The sequence below is a fragment of the Phyllobates terribilis genome, unplaced genomic scaffold, assembly GCF_046119375.1.
Source record: "Phyllobates terribilis strain yellow unplaced genomic scaffold, ASM4611937v1 Scaffold_7__3_contigs__length_470593459, whole genome shotgun sequence".
NCBI classification, from domain to species: domain Eukaryota; kingdom Metazoa; phylum Chordata; class Amphibia; order Anura; family Dendrobatidae; genus Phyllobates; species Phyllobates terribilis.
Genome location: NW_027362767.1, coordinates 359,246,029 through 359,267,112, shown reverse-complemented (window position 1 = coordinate 359,267,112; position 21,084 = coordinate 359,246,029). Strand labels below are relative to the sequence as shown.

At 43.9% G+C, this 21,084-nt stretch overlaps 1 protein-coding gene across 2 annotated transcripts in view; it reads right to left on the bottom strand.

The window, feature by feature from the left end:
• GPC3 (glypican 3) overlaps positions 1-21,084 on the bottom strand; it is a 789,745-nt gene that overhangs the window by 376,532 nt on the left and 392,129 nt on the right. For both annotated transcript variants that reach the window (XM_073641318.1, XM_073641317.1), the window contains exon 6: positions 8,441-8,561. In XM_073641318.1, the coding sequence (XP_073497419.1) occupies positions 8,441-8,561 (121 nt within the window). The remainder of the gene's footprint in view (positions 1-8,440; positions 8,562-21,084) is intronic.

The window sequence follows — 21,084 nt, the reverse complement described above, 5'->3', positions numbered from 1 at the left end:
ACACGTGAGTGTCGGGATCCTTCTACTTTGCTTGCAATCTATTTCTCCACGTGCACCACCATTACTAACAAGGACTACGGAGTGCCGACAATTTCTTTATATCTACAATGCCAGATCTAGACTCAGCCCGAGCGCCGCGGCTTATGGAGCAGATGAGATTTGCCAGATACCTGCTAATACACATCATATACAAAAATACCATTTAACTTACCATACCACAAATGGTAACTGCAGGGATCACTCCCGCAGCATGTGGTTTTAATAGTTTAATTCCTCCAGCTATTTAGTACTGTTTCACAGGAAGGAAATGTTTGTAGTTTTACTTTCAAAGTAATTGTTTTTCTGCGAGCGCAGATATGCATGAGCCGGCCCTCAGACATAGCGGTCTGCAGTCATTAGATTACATTGGCACCACTTAAAGCAAATCATCTCATTTTCTAAACTGACTTTAAAATAAACACTGATTTAATAATATGTGTCTCATAAAAGTCATCACGCTGTCTGTATTTGCATATGTTTAACAGGGAGGCGATGGTACAAAACAAAGCTATTAGCACAAAGCACAGTGGCTCAGTGGTTAGCAATGTTGCTTTGCAGCACTGGGGTCCTGGGTTCAAATCCCACCAAGGACAACATCTGCAAGGAGTTTGTATGTTCTCCCTGTGTTTGCGTGGGTTTCTTACAGGTTCTCTGGTTTCCACCCACATGCCAAAGACATAATGATAGGGAATCTAGATTGTGAGCCCCAATGGGGACAGTGATGATAATGTCTGTAAAGCGCTGTGGAATTAATGGCGCTATATAAGTGATTAAAATAAATAAACCTTTGGGGTGACCCTGGATACACCCAACCTTCTTCTCAGACAGGGTAACTGTGGCGCCCCTGAGGGTTCAGTCGCCACATGGGTACTGCACCTCAGACCGAGGTGTGGTATCTCTTTTCCCAGGTAAGGATGGAGTACTACACAGGACCCCAACCACACACTCAACACTACACCACACCAGTTCTGAAGGGGTCCTATAGCACCATAGTGCTGCCCCGGGCCTGAATAGAAGAGTTGGGGGGAACCAAAGTTAGGGGGAACTATGTAGTGAGTGAGGGTGGAGGAAGCATTTACTTAAGCACTTAATTAGAATTCTATATAACTGGAGGCCATTTTAATAACCGGGTCTTTGGTCGTGGGTCTTTGGGACGGCAAGTCAGCATAAGGCTGCAGCCGGCTGAGGGTCCCCGGTCTCAGGCCTCGAGACGGGGGAGCGGGGCAGAGTTAAACCTGGCTCTGTCCCCGGTCAGGGTCCAAGCAAGAAGGCCCAGGAGGGGAGCAGAGGAGATAGGCTCCACAGGCGAAAGGATCTCAGGGAGTGCGGACGGAGCGGAGTCGCCACCTGCATACATTATTCTGGCCCAGCCAGAGAGACCCTGCCGCAAGAGGGGCTACCAGTCCCCGATTATCTGACTTTGCACTTCACGTCTCTGTCGGAAAAGTCCGGAGGCTTATGTAGATCCCAGGGGGATACGGACGGAGCGGAGTCGCCAACTGTATGCCCTAATCTGAGTTTATCCAGAGGGACCCGGCCTTACACCACGTTCTCACCACAAGTCACCAAAAAGGGCACCCAGTCGGTCCAGGAACTACACGTTACCCACAAGGGACATCGCAGTACCTGTGCGGGACTCAGTGGGGGACACAAGGCGGGAGAAGTTGATCAAGCGAGGAACACACTAGAGCGGGGGTCCTGACAAGTGCTCCTGAGCTACCTGGAGTGTGCTGAACCCCACCCTGGCGGCCGCAGCTTGCCGTGTGACGGCAGAGAGAAGCTCTGAGCTGACTACGCACCAAAGTGAGTAAAGACTTGGATGACTTCAACTACCGCCTCTGTCTGTTCTTTCTCTCCGCGGCTCTGCACCCGCCAACGCTCCATTCTACACCCTCTCTACGCAGCCCTGAGGCCTGCTCCACCTGTGGGGAGCCGAACCATCTACAGCTGTCCTGACACCTGCCTCAGAGGACTGTTGCAACGCTGGTGACCTTCACCGGACACCACAGGTGGCGTCACGAACATTCCCCCTATCCCATATAACTTCCCCCCTTTCCTTTTTAAGAGTGACCCCAGGGTACTGGGGCCCGGGAGCCGGCCACCGCGGCATCCCCCAAGATCAGGCAACAGCAAGGCCCGGGCGCCGAGTCGTCCCCCCATCATCCCCTGGGCGCGTCATAACTGTCTGTCAGAGGTCAATAGTCGCTGACAGTATAGGATGTTTAAAGTGGTCATTCTACTTTATAGAAAAAATGCTATTAACCTACAGATATAGGATTAAGCTGCAGGTTATTAGAGCTCTGAACTTACCCAGCACCCGCACTTAGAGTCCGGCTGTTGCTAGGAAATTAATTTTATTCCTCCCGGCAGTGTTCCGGCTTCAGTCATACAGGTGGCGCGGGTTCAGTCAGTGCTCGGTGTATAGAGATTGGTGGCTTTAACCGCGTCATCGGCACTGACTGACAGCAGGATCAGCGACCGTGTGCTATGTTAGTTTTGCTGAATCGGAGCTAATGTCTCTGTAGATGACCCCTTGGAGGAAGCTGAACACGAAACGCACGTCAGGGGTTTCCTGTGGCCACCATACAGGTTCTGTATTGACTGAAATATTTACTTACCATCATTTACCCCCAATGCTACCATCTAAAGATACCCTTGTAAATGTCTGCTAAGTCTAACTTTGGAATGGTTATGTGATCCCTTAAGTTCTTTGATCTTATTATAAACTCATGGATGTTATGCGTTATATTACATACTAACCCACTGCATATTAGGCATATTTATTAGTAGGCACTCCTTATCCATTGTATTATGCAGGATATATTTCCACTAAATACTCTATATGTAGCCTCCTTTAAGTACTTAAATAATTGCCTAATATTGCTATATATGTGTATATATACTGTGCTTGTAATCTATCTTGGGGTTTGCCTGTGTGGTTAAAGCCTTTGCCTGACATTCTCCTTTTTAATTGTATTTTACTATGTGTTTACATTTTAATTACTTGTACCAATAAAATATATTTTTTAATATACGGTAACTTTGGCTATTACTCCTAGTTTATGACTAGGTTGCCTCCGTAGAAGAGTTGTAGCTCTCTTTCAGATAAATAGAGATCAGATGGCTATAAAGAGGTGAGAAGATCAATCCACAGAGGATCAATTTTGAGTTGAATTTTCTGAGAATCATGGTTCCAAGCGAATTCAAATACTTTGTATTCGATATGTGAGAATCTAAAAAAAAAGAAATAAATACTGCCCTGCACCAAGTCACGGACTTCTGAAGCACTAGAGAGCGAGCTAATGATATTTTTCGCTATTGCATGGATTTTGCTACATATCACTTTTTTTCTTAAACATTCAGCAAAGCTGTCAAATTTGTGGACTAATTTAAAATATATATAAAAAAAATGTTATTCAAGGATGAACATTTACTTAACCACATTCACAAAGATCAGGGACTACTGCTTTACTAAAGAAGAAAATGACATGAATTGCTCAGCTAACTAAAGGGACACCCTGAACAATTACAGGGACACCTGCTGCAGGGACAGATTTCCTCTGCTTTAATTCTCACCTACTGGCTTAGAATATATATTTTACAACTCAATGTAATTCTATGGATGCAAAGCAATCATGCGCTATACTACAAGGAGGTGGGTCAATGCAGCGTAAAAAAGAATATATATCCAGATACATTATTATATTCAGCCTGTCCTGAGCTTTCGGAGCGGCGCTGCAGCGATCATCCTCCCAAGCCGAGTCTGCTGCGTGCAACTATGTGGTCAGCTGCCAAAGCACATTCCTGACCTTCACTGATTAAAATGGACCTGTCACAGATAATTAACATATTCGCGTCCTTCAGCCACCTCGGAAATAAGAGAGTCTTTTCTATGAAAGAGTCTTACATGTTACAGGAACAAGAAGGAGACGGATTCACTATGTTCTATAGTGATCAGTGATAATAGCAATGAGTGATCTGTCAGACATGACCCATGGATGATACCTGGTACAGAATAGTTGCAGCTTTTCCTCAAAAGAATAAAATAATATAGATCCCTAACTCCCTGAAAGAGAAATGAGTTTTCATGCTAAGAAATCATTCACAAATGATCTCTGGTTTAAATTAACTTGTTTGTGTTGGCCTATTTCACAATCTGTCTACAAATGAAGGACAGGTAGTAATTCAAGGGTCAAACAACTCCAGGGAGGACAAAGACAGTGCTGCCAGTCTTGGTTTCTGAAATTTTGACCACTTAATGAGTTATTCCCATCTATAGGACTTAATATTTATCCATAGGATAGGTTGTAATTTACTGATCAGTGGTGTCCAACCTTAAGGACCCCTACTAAAACCAAGAATGGAACTCTGAAATGACCATTCTGAATGGATCTGTGGCTGCACGTGTGGACCACAGCTCCATACATTCTCTATAGGAGTGACGGAGATAGCGAAATACAGAGCTTTGCTTTATCCACAAGGAGAAACGTTAGCCCTTAGACCTCAGTCCAGAGCCTCTCATCTAACCAAATCAGTTCTCATACTTTGCACTGATGAGGGCCAACAGCCCGAAACATCGTGTCTGCAAATTGAGATTCTGATTTGGCTTTTATCCTAAGTCATATTGAATGAAAGGATCAATTGTGACTTGTAGGATTACTGCTTCCAATAGGTGGCGCTATAGAGTTCAAGTCCTTTTCTCTGAAGAGGCAATTAGGCAATTTGCATATTGCTTTATCTTGTAATCCCATAGAGAATGAATAGAGCAATGGTAATTTTTCCAGCCACAGCTCCATTCAGTAGGAGCATTTAAAAGTTCATTTTCCTGCAGTTGAACCCCACTGTTTAGAAAATGCTACCTCTCCTATAACTAGGTGATAACTTCTAAACATGGGAATAATCCTTAAATTGTGATTTGGATGCAACTGTAAAGGGGGACGATTCTCACACTCACTCGTCCACTCACTTATATTAAAAGATTGACAATGAGCTAAGAGCACAGCACGGCCAGTTCACACATCTACACCACACTTATTGCTTCCACCACTCACACTCGTTTTGTTAGGCCAATGAAAAGCCTGCCCTGATTAATACACTAGTACACATGCACACCCAGCTTTCCTAGGCACCAGACAGGTACGCTGCTTGCACAATGGCATACATAGAGTAACACAACCGGGCTATACTTTCCCTTTTCAAGGGTACGTTTAGAGCAGCAAAGTACAAACTTATTATCTTTTGGAAATAATATATGAAAAAGGATGCAGTGCTTGCAAAGTTACAAAAAGATGAAATAACAAAAAGACATATACACAAGGCAAAAACAGTACAAAAATAAAAATGGATAAATAAGGAAACGTCTTACAGACTGGATCTGTGAGAGCTTCTGGCTGAGGAGACACTGCAAAAATTTAGACAGATCTTTGATATTCATTTCTCCTTAGTCTACAATTAGTTTTCCTGGATGAGGAATTTTAATGGGTCCCATCCCCACCCATCATGCCTCCTCCTGATATGCAATGAAAAATGGGTGCAGGACATATTCAAATTTACGTCATATGTTCCCACAGGAACATCCTAGTGTAATAATATGACAGTCTTATTTCCGAGCATACTTTCACCATCCTAGACATACCAAACATGACCATTATATATTGAAAATTCGGGTTGATAAAACATTTCTGTGTTTTCCCAAGGCTGAAGATCCTGGAGCTTGGAACCACAGAGGCGATTATGTCTCCCGATCACAAATATATATCCATGGATTGTGTTGATAGATTATTATAAATATGGCACGGGAATATTGCCTTTCCATGTGATGTCCCTGGTATGGACTGGAGATGTCCAGTCTACCTAGGGGCAATTACTCTTCCCCTGCAGACATTAATACCTCTTTACAAGTGAGAAAACACTCAGAGAGAATGGTCTCCATGTAGACTGGCTGATTCCTAGCTAAGTCAATTACATACTCACAGAGGGGATGCTGCCAGAGGTACAGTGATATCAGATTTTTATTTTTTATTTAATCATAACACTTAGTAGCCAAAAAAGGTCTCCAACATCCAGTGACTGAAGACTAAATTACTGCCAGACCGAACGCTGTCCATACGTAAAAGATAGGTGTTGGCTGATGGCTATTTCTCCCAAGCTCCTTATACATTTATCCACACTCAACTAAGCTGAGCATGATTGTGTTCTGAACTGGCAGAGGTTAGTAAACTGCTGTCAGACATCTCTGGCATTGGGTTATCTTGCCTGAGAACAAAATGATTAGCATGTTGAAAGGAAACAACTTAATCTGTCGGGGGAAAGTTGAGACACCACAATCCCCACCAGATGGAGAAATCTGCAGATTTGACCAACATTAGTCAAATGAATATGGCCACTTTTACTTAAAGGTCACCCTATATACCCGACAGTTGTCAGCAGAGCAACTCTAGAAGATAACTATGTTCAGTCTTCTTGTAAGCTCAGCAACTTGTTTTCCAGAATCCTTTGATTTTTGGAACAAGAAGGAAGTAGCTGTCTGAAAATACCATTATTCATCTATATTAAATGTCATGGGGTTGTGAAACCTTTTTCTCTACCAGCGATGCTTGGCAGCCAAACATAATGGCAAAATACTCTTTTCCCCATTCCTCTCACTATTTTGATATTTTGGTAAGTGCACCTATGACTGTAAAATTTTGGAGACAAGTGATGTGTCAGACAAAATGACTCTACTGACTTTAATATAAATGGGGATAATATGATCTATATACAGACTCTGCGGCATATATCATTTATCATGGAGAAGCAAAACAGAAAACTAATTAGAAAATGTGCACATTTAGAATTATGTGAAATGATGGGCACCATGTTGGGAACTAGGTTTGCACCTCACTGTCCATTAAATAGATCCCTTTTCAGTTATAAATTAACTTCATAAGGTCCAAGCAGCAGTTGTTGGCTAGTTAATGCATGGCAGCACACACGTGAGTTTTGGCCCTACAACACCTACTCATTTTACCCTAAAGATTCCTATGTAATGGTTCCTGTTATCCCAAATTGACCGTTTAAACTAAGCAGAGATGCTTGTGCACCTTTGGAATGGCCGAGGAGTTACAGTAATTGCTCCCATCATGGTATAGAGAGAGCAGATAGGGTTCCACCTATTTGTTTTCTATCTACCTGCTGCCTCTCTACTATGATTGACAGCATCTGGCTCTACAGGAGCCAGAGGAGGGCAGAGAGAGATGGAAAACAAGTAGATGGGAAAATGCACTAATCTTTTGTCCACACCCCAAATCCTCTCAATCACTCATGTAATCTGTACCTCAAAATTATCTTCAGAATTCACCCTTTATTACCGCTGAAATGGCAAAAACTTTTACTGTCTCTCTTATTCATTCTCTTCTGGACTAATTTAATGCACAAATAAATTGTTTTCCCTTTTAATAAACTCTCCCATCTCCAATTTTTCCTGAATGCGGCAGCCAGGATCATATTCTTGTCCAGCCACTACAGCGATGCATCTGCCCTGTTCCAGTCATTGCACTGGTTGCTCATCTGCTACAGAATACAACATAAACTTATCACTCTCACCCACAAAACTCTCCACAGTTCTGAACCTCCATACATCTCCTATCTCATCTCTGTTTTGCACCTTACCCGTTCTCACTGTTCTGCTAATGATTTAAAACTAACATCCTCTATAGTCCAAACATCCCACTCCCGTCCACAAGACTTCTCTGGAATTCTCTACCCCAGACAATCCTGGTAATTCACAGTAGCCACAGTTTTAGAGAGGCATAACACATCACCTCACTAATCTAACTGTTCTCCATTCCTAAATTCTCCTCAGAATCTGGTCCTTTCTATCATCTATTCCCACACAATCCATGCACTCAGTAGCACTGTGTACCTGTACTTGTACAGTTACTCGCTGATGAGCGGTTCATGCAGCTATACTTAAATACCCTTAGTTATCATAACGATGGCTGGACCATACAATACAAGCACTTTTTATCTTTTGTGTTTTCCTTTAAAATAAAAAATGATGAGATGTGTAGTTTGATTGTGATATTAGTGAGGGATGAGGCAGACGGGGTTCACTGTAGCTAGAGACTAGGACGTAACTGAATGAAAAGAAAAGTATAACATTATTTCTGAGTAAATCTGATGAAATATGAATTATTGCCAATGGGAGTGTGACAGCCATTGATAAACTCATATGACAAAAAGGTCTATGTAGTAAATACACCGTCCCTTTAACACCCACAAAATGTTCAAATTTCATCCTCTAAAATGCCATCAGTAGTTTCTTTGTATTCACCGCCTGTAGTTCATGTTTCATGGTCCTATATAACGACATTACATTCATCGCATTTGCTCATTGATATCATTTGTGTCTTTTACCTACCTGATTGACATGATTCAATTTATCAATGATCTGGTTAATTACGGGTTCAGCACTCCTCGCCTTTCCTTCTTGATTGCTTGTTTGAACCTTAAAGCCATTTTTCACTGTATGGGGATGGAACCTGTAATTCAGAATACCGAGGGATTACAAAGGTGTTAAGACTGATCTGTGCTGCTAAGCAAGAAGCTAAGTAGAAAATATACAGTGATGGCAGGCCTACAAGTGTAATGACAGTCCTCAAAAAATAAGACTCTGCGCCGTGGAGGTGAGCACTTATACCAACATGTGTTCCGGCTCATTTCTTTGGTTTTGCTTTAGTTTTTTGTACTTTGTACTTACAGGGGCATGATTCTCCCTTTTTGGAAGAGCATTTTGTCTATATAGCTTTCCACAGACAGGTGCAAAATAGTTGGGTCTGGATCCTACTCTACCTCCAACCATAGGGACGGCGTTTAGTTTTTTTTATCAAAATTATGCATGTGCTATTTATTTATTGATTTATTTACTGCAGGGTATGTGCTCATTTTGCTTTTATCTTAGGCTTTGTCTGTTTAGTGACCAGTGTGAATACGCACCTACACGTTGCAACTTATATTCCAGTTCATCTCTAGATTTTTGTCTCTACCTCCATCTAGATTGAGGTCGGCTGACGCAAGGTGAGGTTTAATACTAGAGATAGGACCCGTCCCGACTGGGTACACCTTGTCGCGGGGGATGGCTTTTACCCTCTTTTGATTAAAACAATGCAAACTAATTACCCTATTTTACGCTCATGTACTATTACTATTTACTTACTGCAGGGTATCTGCTCTTTTATTTTAATCCTAGGCTCCGCCTGTTAAATGGCCGCAGAGTGAACGTGCACCTACACATTGCACTTGTACCAACCTATGTTTTGGCTCATTTCTTTGGTTTTGACATAAAAAAAAAAAATGTTGCAAATTTAGTCACATAACATTTTTGCAGAAAATATTGGCACCTTTTTTTTATCATTTTCCACGGCCTAAGAATTAATAGTAATTACAGTTTTTTTTTCTACGACAAAGAGTATTGATGGCAATCTTTTTTTTTTTCTAAATCTGCAGCGTGTGCAGACTAAGCAATGCTTGTGCCCTAGGATATTGGTAGTCTGTGCCAAGTGAGCTGGCCGGCTCCATAACGTATTGTCCGCACGTCTTTAATTCACTCACACAGGCATGCTGAGCTACTCTTTTATGTTTAACACACGACATCTCTCAGATGCCGCGAGTTCTTTCTTAGAAGGTTATTAACACACCCTGCATCATGAATGTGCAGCATAAAAGCGTTTTACTCGCTGTACAGGGCAACGTTCTCACACTGCCATCTAGTGGCTGTTGAATGGTATTAATAAAAAAAAACATTTTTTCATTTTTACACTAGTATTTCTGATTGACACAATACTGTACAGCTTACAGACTACAACACAATAAAACCAGAATTTCCCAGAGCACTCTGTAGATTTTAATTGACTTTTATTCTTCTCAACATATAATTCTGACCTTGACACAAGCAGCTAAAAATACTAGTCTGGTCTTAAAGTGATCCTCTCAGCATGTGTAAGTAGTGAAATAGCTGTGTTGATAAAATAAAAAGGATACCTTTTTTGTAGAGAGCCGATGTCCCATTCATGAGAAATCTAATGTAGAAATCATATGTAAATCAGGTTAGAAGTGCACTAGGGGTGTGTCCATGCACCTGGGAGAAGCATTGTAAGTGCAATGTGGCTTCTACTCTAGATATCATGGCACATTGGATTTCTAAAAATAGTATCATGTTTATTAGGGGACAAGCACCTATATACTTTCATATCTAAAAACTCGCTAATAGTTTCCCTTTAAATTATCTGATTGAGTACAGGTTATACTGATCCCCCTCTTCCAGATAATCACCATTTACAGTTTAGATTGTAGCTGGAGCAACATCTGTGATAGATCCTTGTTCACTAACATACAGTTTTCAAGCTCTTTGAGAACTTCAAGTCCCAGCATGCTCATTCTTCCTGCAAGGGTGCTAGTGGGGAAAAAAACATATATAGTAGTACTCAGAAGCCAGGATCATCTTAAGGTGGCTCTAAACATACATTGAATTTTGACAGGACCAAAGATCTATGGGGTTGTCCTTACTCCTACCTGGTGTCAGATGTTGGGGAAAAGAAGGATCAAGCATGTTGGAGTTCAACGTGCCCTATCCTTTAGTTCTTACTCAAGATAAGCCACCACCAGATGAGTCTGGCAGCTGCTTACTATCTTCTCCTCATTGAACACATGCATGCTGAGCTCGGTGTGATTATATACCTGTCCCGAGTATCCCGGTCTCCGCTCCCTTCACCTTGGTTTGCTGCCCTCTGTTGTGCTCCATGTCAGGTTTTGCAGGTTGCCTGGCGTGGATCTATGACATCCCCTCCCAAGACCTATTTAAGGCCCATTGATATCTACACCTGTGTCTTCGGATTGTTGGTGTACTCCTCCTCCTGTGAGCACCGTGCTGACCTGCCTCTTTCCTTGCTGACTTCACTGTATCTGTTCAGCTGCTCCCTAGATTTCTGAGCATGTTACGTCCTCGCTCACCACGTGCCATCTGGCCAGCTGCACCGACGCCTGGACCTGAGCTTAGTGGGTCCACTTCATAATGCGAGCATAGCAGATGTCTTTAAAACCAGTCCATTTTTCAATGGGGGTTGTGTTTCTGCTGTAAGTATATATATATATATATATATATATCCTACTCATGCACTTGTAAAAGCAAAGCTCAGCTTGTGATTGAAACAGAGGAACACTTCATGTGTCAGGTATGTCGTAGGAGCTGTATGTGAGGGAGGCTGGCTGACAGCTCATTTCAATAGGCAAGCCAGCCCCCTTCTCCATCACGACTGATGCTTAATAATAGAAGGGGTGGCTTAGCTATTGAAACGGTTGAGCAGAAGCTGGGAGTGGATCTGCCCGGACCGACGATGGAGTGGACACATTGGTGAAGATTTGGTAACACAAGTGGATTAGTAAACTATAGATATTTACACCAGGAACCGATTTTCAGATAACCCCTTTAATTTTCTCAGTCCACTCTCTGATTACTCTTCTTACTGACAAACTTCTGTATGTTACTATGTTGCATGTTTCATTATCCTATTATCCATTAACTAATATTACACAGACATTTCACATTCACCAGGAAATGAAGGTTTAATAGCAGCCTACCAGTGGCTTTCCTAACATGACTTCAATAAGAAAGTTTAGAGATATTTGAAAGGGCAGCAATTCTAACCTCGCCTCGACATATCTCCTCCGCCCATAAAGAAAGCTATATATTATTGTTATTTGTACAGATGCAGGCAGTGTTATTGTAAGATTAGTGGAAGATTTGGCAATCTCTCAGGCATAGCTCATAAATTAAAAACTGATGTTTTCCCATAGACTCGTAGAGGTTTAACTTCATTTTTGGTGAAGTGCCAAATGGGACATAAGCCAAAATTAGTAGCAACATACAATCAAACTACAAAACAAAAATATGTAACTTTATAAAAAAAAATATATGAAATGTGGATTCATGTATCACAGAAGCCGTGAAGCGGAGGTAAAATATAAAGAAAATACGTTTCTCTGTTTCGCATGGTCCATGTAGGGTTAGATATCATTGATGGCATCTAGATCTAACTGGGGGAAATTAGATTCTTATTAGGTGATACTCCATGGCCACTGATACTTCAACCAGCTTCAGATAAGGATTTCCTCTGTTGGACATCATGACCCATTTTTAGAAGAGTTTCATTGCTATGCCAAACCTGACCAACCAAAGCAATTGCCAGGGAGTGGGTCAGTCTACTCACTCATGTTGAATGCTCTATGTACATGTCTAGGAGTGGTGGAGGTGATGGTCTGCTCCCTGACACTCTAAGGGCTTAAATGTGTTTCAAATGAATGTATGTTTCTTAAGGTAGAACCCTCTGGAGCTGCAGTTTAGCCTAGACAGGGTTACCTGTAACGGCTGGCCCAGATTGGGGAGAGGGACACAGAGATAGTGTTAAGTTCAGGAAGTGACAGTTCAGTTGAGAGGAGTACTGAGAGATGACAGCAGCAGTCACAGGTAGTGTTGAGCATTCCGATACTGAAATATCGGGTATCGGCCGATATTCACTGTATCGGAATTCCGATACTTAATTCCGATACTTTTATAATATCGAATACCGGAATCGGAAGTTCCCATAATGCCTGCGCTCTGCAGTGTCTGTGAAGGATGACAAGCTGGATGGCAGCGCTCAGCTGCGATCCAGCTTGTCATCAGAATGCCATCCCAGCGTGGGAGAATTCTGCTGATTGTTTAAAAGCCGGCGGGCGGTAAAAAGCCGCCGGCTTTTAAACAATCACACAGCCCCATACTGCTTCCCCGCAGCCTCCCACCCCGATCCTCCGCTCCCCTCGCCACCTCCAATCCCAATCGTAAATTAGGACCGGGCGGGGAGCGCAGCACCAAGGAGCGAAGGACCCGGGCGGGGAAGCCGGCAGTGAAAAGACTTCACCGCCGGCTTTCCCGTTCTGTGCTGCGCTTTCCCGCCGGTTATTTCAAATGAACAGCTGAGGTATCAGGTGATGCCGATCAGCTGTTCATTTGAAGTAGCCGCGGTGCCCTCAGAGGGTTCATGTGAGTTCATGCTTGACTGCATGAACTCACATGAACTTTCCCACGGCCGCACAGGTCAGCCTCACCTCCCAGACCCGTCATGATTAGTGTGTGCGGGGTGTGTGTGTGCGGGGTGTGTGTGTGTGCGGGGTGTGTGTGCGGGGTGTGTGTGTGCGGGGTGTGTGTGTGTGCGGGGTGTGTGTGCGGGGTGTCTGTGCGTGCAGGCAGACATAGGCCGATGTGACACTACTACTCCCATCGGCCTATGTCTGTCCCCCGTCCACTCGTGCCAGCAGGATCAGCTCGATGGGAGCAGTAGTTCCCATCAGCCTGATCCTGCTATATAAATTGCCCTACTGTGTCCCCAATAAATGTTAGATACATGTCATTGGTGGCCAGTGGTTACCTAAAAGAAATTAGTTTATACATTACCTGTCCCCGCCGATCGTCACCTAAAATAAAGTAAAAAATAAAAAACTACACCTATACTCACCTAGACACCTAATTCCCCGAAGCCATCGATCTCCTGTAATAAAATATAAAATAATAAACCACAACCTTATCCTTACCCCTCCGTAGCAGTCCACGAGTGTCCCACGAAGATCTCCAGTTCAGAGCAGCCACATAGAATGTGACCGCTCTGAACCGCTGCCGCCGCTAGAATGACGGGGCCGTAAGGGTTCACCAGAGTTAAGGCAGCGCTGCTCCGGTTAGCTGCTTTACGGCACTGCTGTATCGTGAGAAATTCCCACGGTACAGCACTGCCGTAAAGGAGGTCTCCGGAGCTGCGCTGCCTGAATGCACTCCGGTAACCTCAGTCAGTGGCTCCCGCTGCCGGGAGCGGACGTGTTCCCGGCAGCGTGAGCTTACAGCAGCCATGCACAGCTGTCACCATCTCCAGATGTGACAGCTGTGCATGGGAGATCAGCGCAGGAACGTGGACAGGTAACTATTTTTTTTTAGTAAACTAAGAATTAAATAAAATGGTGTTTTATTTCAAATAAATTATTTTTTTCTGGGTGTAGTGTGTTTTTTCTTTTTAACACTTTGTAGGTTAGTAATGGGGGTGTCTTATAGACACCCATCATTACTAACCTGGGCTTCATGGCAGCTGGCGCTGACATGAACCCCACCACTATTACCCCCTGCCACCGCACCAGGGCAGCGTGGAAGAGCGAGGCTAAGTGCCAGAATTGGCGCATCCTATGGATGCGCCATTTCTGGGGCGGCTGACGGCTGGTGTTTCTAGCCTGGGAGGGGGCCAATATTCATGGCACCCTTCCTGAGCTATTAATATCAGCCCCCAGCTGTCTGCCTAGCCTTTGCTAGCTATTAAAATAGGGGGGACCCCACGTCATTTTTTTGGGGGGGGTCCCCCATTTTAATAGCTAGTAAAGGCTAGGTATTCAGCTGGGGGCTGATATTAGTAGCCTGGGAAGCTCCGTGGGTTTTACCCCCTTCCCAGGCTTCAAACATCTGCCCCAGCCGTCTGCTTAACCTCCGCTAGAGACTAAAATTATGGGGGATCCCACGCCATTTTTTTTTAAAATAAATCCTTTATTTTAACACTAAATGACATTTGAGGACTTAATAAAGATGCAGTCCCTAAATTATTATTTATTTTTTAATAAATTTTTCCCAAAACTTTTGACGTGGGCTTCGCCATATTTTTGTATGCCAGCCAGGTACAGCATCCAGCTTCTATGAACGCGCCATTTTCCGGGGCGGCCGCGGACTGCAATTTTCAGCGGGGGGGGGGGGGGGCAGAAAGCTTGGGCCTCCCTGCGCTGCAGATTCCATCCCCCAGCTGCCTAGTTGTACCTGGCTGGACACAAAAATAGGGAGAAGCCCCACGTTTTTTTTTTTTTAATTATTTCATGAAATTCATGGAATAATTAAGAAAAAAAGGGCTTCCCTATATTGTTGTGTCTGGCCAGGTACAAATAGGCAGCTGGTTGTTGGGGGCAGCCCGTTCCTGCCTGCTGTACCTGGCTGGACACAAATATAGTGTGAAGCCCCACGTCAATTTTTTTTTAATTATTTCAGGAAATTCATGAAATAATTAAAAAAAAATTATGTGGGGCTTCGCCCTATATTTGTGTCCAGTCAGGTACAGCAGGCAGGAACGGGCTGCCCCCAACCACCAGCTGCCTATTTGTACCTGGCCGGACACAACAATATAGGGAAGCCCTTTTTTTCTTAATTATTCCATGAATTTCATGAAATAATAAAAAAAAAATTGACGTGGGGCTTCGCACTATATTTGTGTCCAGCCAGGTACAGCAGGCAGGAACGGGCTGCCCCCAACCACCAGCTGCCTATTTGTACCTAGCCGGACACAACAATATAGGGAAGCCCTTTTTTTCTTAATTATTCCATGAATTTCATGAAATAATTAAAAAAAAAAATGTGTGGCGCTTCGCCCTATTTTTGTGTCCAGCCAGGTACAACTAGGCAGCTGGGGGCTGGAATCTGCAGCGCAGGGAGACCCAAGCTTTCTGGGCCCCACCCGCTGCAAATTGCAGTCCGCAGCCGCCCCGGAAAATGGCGCGTTCATAGAAGCGCCATCTTCTGGCGCTGTACCCAACTCATCCAGGGCCCTGGTGCGGTGGCTCATTGGGTAATAAAGGGGTTAAGGCCAGCTTGGCATTATCAGCTGGCCCTAAGCCCGAAATTCATGGGGTCACGCCAATATTAGACATGACCGCCATGAATTTCTAGTAAAGTATTTAAAAAAAACACAAACACCCAGAAAAAAGTCCTTTAATTGAAATAAAGACACAATTCTTTATTGTTCTAAATTAAACCATACTTACAGTCACGCCCATTCCAGCTGAAGCCAACGATCTCCTGCAATAAAAGTAAAATAATAAAGCAACCTCATCCTTACCTTTCCATGGTTCCCAGGACAGCTTCAGCTCTGCTACATCGAGATGACAGGCTGGACCGCAGCAGAACGCTGCCATCCAGCCTGTCATCCCGCAGACACTGAGAAGCGCAGACATGCTTGCGCTCCTCAGTGTCTCGCTGTGACGGCATCCAGATGAGCCGAGGTCATGTCCAATGAACTCAGCTCACCTCATGCACGTCACTGACAGCGTGGGAAAATTCTCCTGCACTCAGCGCTTCAGCGTGAGAATTCTCCCACGCTGTCAGTGACGTGCATGAGGTGCGCCGAGTTCATTGGACATGACCTCACCTCATGCACGTCACTGACAGCGTGGGAAAATTCTCACGCTGAAGCGCTGAGTGCAGTAGAATTCTCCCACGCTGTCAGTGACGTACATGAGGTGAGCCGAGTTCATTGTCGGCTCATCTGGATGCCGTCACAGCCAGACACTGAGGAGTGGAAGTATGCCTGCGCTTCTCAGTGTCTGCGGGATGACAGGCTGGATGGCAGCGTTCTGCTGCGGTCCAGCCTGTCATCTCGATGTAGCAGAGCTGGAGCCGTCGTGGGAGCCATGGAAAGGTAAGGATGAGGTTGCTTTATTATTTTTCTTTTATTGCAGGAGATCGTTGGCTTCAGCTGGAATGGGCGTGATGGTAAGTATGGTTTAATTTAGAACAATAAAGAATTGTGTGTTTATTTCAATTAAAGGACTTTTTTCTGGGTGTTTGTGTTTTTTTTAAATACTTTACTAGAAATTCATGGTGGTCATGTCTAATATTGGCGTGACCCCATGAATTTCGGGCTTAGGGCCAGCTGATAATGCCAAGCTGGCCTTAACCCCTTTATTACCCAGTGAGCCACCGCACCAGGGCCCTGGATGAGTTGGGTACAGCGCCAGAAGATGGCGCTTCTATGAACGCGCCATTTTCCGGGGCGGCTGCGGACTGCAATTTGCAGCGGGTGGGGCCCAGAAAGCTTGGGCCTCCCTGCGCTGCAGATTCCAGCCCCCAGCTGCCTAGTTGTACCTGGCTGGACACAAAAATAGGGCGAAGCTCCACGTTTTTTTTTTTTTAATTCATGAAATTCATGGAATAATTAAGAAAAAAAGGGCTTCCCTATATTGTTGTGTCCGGCTAGGTACAAATAGGCAGCTGGTGGTTGGGGGCAGCCCGTTCCTGCCTGCTGTACCTGACTAGACACAAATATAGGGCGAAGCCCCACATCAATTTTTTTTAATTATTTCATGAATTTCCTGAAATGATTTAAAAAAAATTGACGTGGGGCTTCGCACTATATTTGTGTCCAGCCAGGTACAGCAGGCAGGAACGGGCTGCCCCCAACCACCAGCTGCCTATTTGTACCTGGTTGGACACAACAATATAGGGAAGCCCTTTTTTTCTTAATTATTTCATGAATTTCATGAAATAATTAAAAAAAAAAAATACGTGGAGCTTCGCCCTATTTTTGTGTCCAGCCAGATACAACTATGCAGCTGGGGGCTGGAATCCGCAGCGCAGGGAGACCCAAGCTTTCTGGGCCACCCCCGCTGCAAATTGCAGTCCGCAGCCGCCCCAGAAAATGGCGCGTTCATTGAAGCGCCATCTTCTGGCGCTGTACCCAACTCATCCAGGGCCCTGGTGCGGTGGCTCACTGGGTAATAAAGGGGTTAAGGCCAGCTTGGTATTATCAGCTGGCCCTAAGCCCAAAATTCATGGGGTCACGCCAATATTAGACATGACCACCATGAATTTCTAGTAAAGTATTTAAAAAAACACAACACCCAGAAAAAAGTCCTTTAATTGAAATAAACACACAATTCTTTATTGTTCTAAATTAAACCATACTTACCATCACGCCCATTCCAGCTGAAGCCAACGATCTCCTGCAATAAAAGTAAAATAATAAAGCAACCTCATCCTTACCTTTCCATGGCTCCCACGACAGCTTCAGCTCTGCTACATCGAGATGACAGGCTGGACCGCAGCAGAACGCTGCCATCCATCCTGTCATCCCGCAGACACTGAGAAGCACAGGCATGCTTGTGCTCCTCAATGTCTGGCTGTGACGGCATAAAGATGAGCCGAGGTCATGTCCAATGAACTCAGCTCACCTCATGTACGTCACTGACAGCGTGGGAAAATTCTCCTGCACTCAGCACTTCAGCGTGAGAATTTTCCCACACTGTCAGTGACGTGCATGAGGTGAGCTGAGTTCATTGGACATGACCTCACCTCATGTATGTCACTGACAGCGTGGGAGAATTCTCACGCTGAAGCGCTGAGTGCAGGAGAACTTTCCCACGCTGTCAGTGACGTGCATGAGGTGAGCTGAGTTCATTGGACATGAACTCGGCTCATCTGGATGACGTCACAGAGAGACACTGAGGAGCGCAAGCATGCCTGCCTTCTCAGTGTCTGCGGGATGACAGGCTGGATGGCAGCTTTCTGCTGCGGTCCATCCTGTCATCTCGATGTAGCAGAGCTGGAGCTGTCCTGGGAACCATCGAAAGGTAAGGATGAGGTTGCTTTATTATTTTTCTTTTATTGCAGGAGATCGTTGGCTTCAGCTGGAATGGGCGTGATGGTAAGTATGGTTTAATTTAGAACAATAAAGAATTGTGTCTTTATTTCAATTAAAGGACTTTACTCTGGGTGTTTGTGTTTTCTTTTAACTTTGACTATGGGGTTAGTAATGGGGGTGTCTTATAGACGCCTCTCCATTACTAACCTGGGCTTGATGTCAGCTGGCATTATAAGCTGACATCAACCCCAACCCTATTACCCCCTGCCACCGCACCAGGGCAGCGTGGAAGAGCGAGGCTAAGTGCCAGAATTGGCGCATCCTATGGATGCGCCATTTCTGGGGCGGCTGACGGCTGGTGTTTCTAGCCTGGGAGGGGGCCAATATTCATGGCACCCTTCCTGGGCTATTAATATCAGCCCCCAGCTGTCTGCCTAGCCTGTGCTAGCTATTAAATTAGGGGGGACCCCACGTTATTTTTTTGGGGGGGTTCCCCCATTTTAATAGCTAGTAAAGGCTAGGTATTCAGCTGGGGGCTGATATTAGTAGCCTGGGAAGCTCCGTGGGTATTACCCCCTTCCCAGGCTTCAAACATTTGCCCCAGCTGTCTGCTTAACCTCCGCTAGAGCCTAAAATTAAGGGGAACCCCACGCCAATTTTTTTTTTAAATAAATCCTTTATTTTAACACTAAATGACAAGTACAGTAATCAACACTGTCACTGTACTTCATATATAAGTGACTGACATGTTTCTATCTATCTAATCTATGTGTGATTCTCTATTCTTTCTGTTCTAAATTGTCGGGTACAGATGCTGAATTGCCGGCCGGCTTTCTTAAAGAGACGGTGCATGAAAACACTATTATTTTTTTAAATAAATCCTTTACACTAAATGACAAGTACAGTAAGCAACACTGTCACTGTACTTCATATATATGTGACTGACATGTTTCTATCTATCTAATCTATGTGTGAAGCTCTATTCTTTCTGTTATAAATTGTCGGGTACCGCTGCTGAATTGCCGGCCGGCTTTTTTAAAGAGACGGTGCACGAAAACACTAATATTTTTTTTAATAAATCCTTTACACTAAATGACAAGTACAGTAAGCAACACTGTCACTGTACTTCATATATATGTGACTGACATGTTTCTATCTATCTAATCTATGTGTGATGCTCTATTCTTTCTGTTGTAAATTGTCGGGTACCGGTGTATGCCGCTGATGAATTGCCGGCTTTTCATGTCATTCTACATTATTCTTAGTTGTTTTACTTCATGTAGAATTAACCTACAAGGAAAGAAAGGGTTTATTTTCATTCCGATATTTGTGTCCCATTGACTTGCATTGGTTTCCGGTATCGGAATCGGCGATATCCGATACTTTTTGGGTATCGGCCCGATCCAATCCGATACGATATTTCCTGATATCGGAAGGTATCGCTCAACACTAGTCACAGGTTATACAATAGACTGCTAGGGACAACGTAAGCATAAAAACTCGGGGTAGTGGATTGCCAAAAAGTCACAGGGGTGGAGCTTTCCTCCTGAACAATCACGTTGACCAAGCCTCCTTTAGATTTGATCGATGTCCTACAGGCCAGGTATGTTATCACCAGCTTTGCTTCACTGTGCCTGTGCAGGAGGTGGCTTGTGATGATGTGCCTGGTCTGTGGGATTAATCAGAACATAAGGGGGTGCATTGGCTTCGCTATTCAGGAGAGATTCTTCACCCTCATAACTCACTATTGGCGCTTCAATATAATATTCAAAGTTTTTTTTCTAAGTAATACCAAATTTGCCACATTATAGAAGATTATTGCTGTGTCCGTCCTGGACAAGTCAACAGCAGTTTGGGAACCGTATGCTCCATGACACGTTCCCATTGAGCATTCTGGAACTGAGTTTTCACAAAATAGAATCAAATTATATCCCTAGATGAGAGATTTTTTTAGCCCTATTTACTAAAATATATAGGACTCTTTCAAGACCCATGAATGTGATGGACAAGACCTCCGTATGCCGTGATATGAAATCAGAGGTATACAAAGCTATAGTATAATATGCCAGTAATATGTGCTCATGGTGTTGTCCACATATAGTGGATATATAGTGGACTTATTCAGTAACAGGATGGCGGTTATATTCAGACCCTGTGGTCATGGTGTGGTGGTATTATTTCTCCTTTTTAGGTGTCATGATTGCTATATTGATCTTGGTATAGTAGACTTGGCTCAGTAACAATATGGTGGTTATACTCCGACACGGCGGTGGTAATATGTGGTCATGGTGTGACGGTATTATTTATCTTGTTTGTGGCATTAATGGTACATTGGTCTTAGAACAGTGGACATTGTTAAGTAACAGGATGGTGGTTATACTCAGACACTGCAGTGGTAATATATGGTCATGATGTGGTGGTATCATTTGTTTCTTGTATGTGGCATCAATGGTACATTGGTCTTAGAATAGTGGACTTTGTTAAGTAACAGGATGGTGGTTATATTCACACACTGCGGTGGTAATATATGGTCATGGAGTGGCGGTATTATTACTCCTTTTTAGGTGTCATGATTGCTATATTGATCTTGGTATAGTAG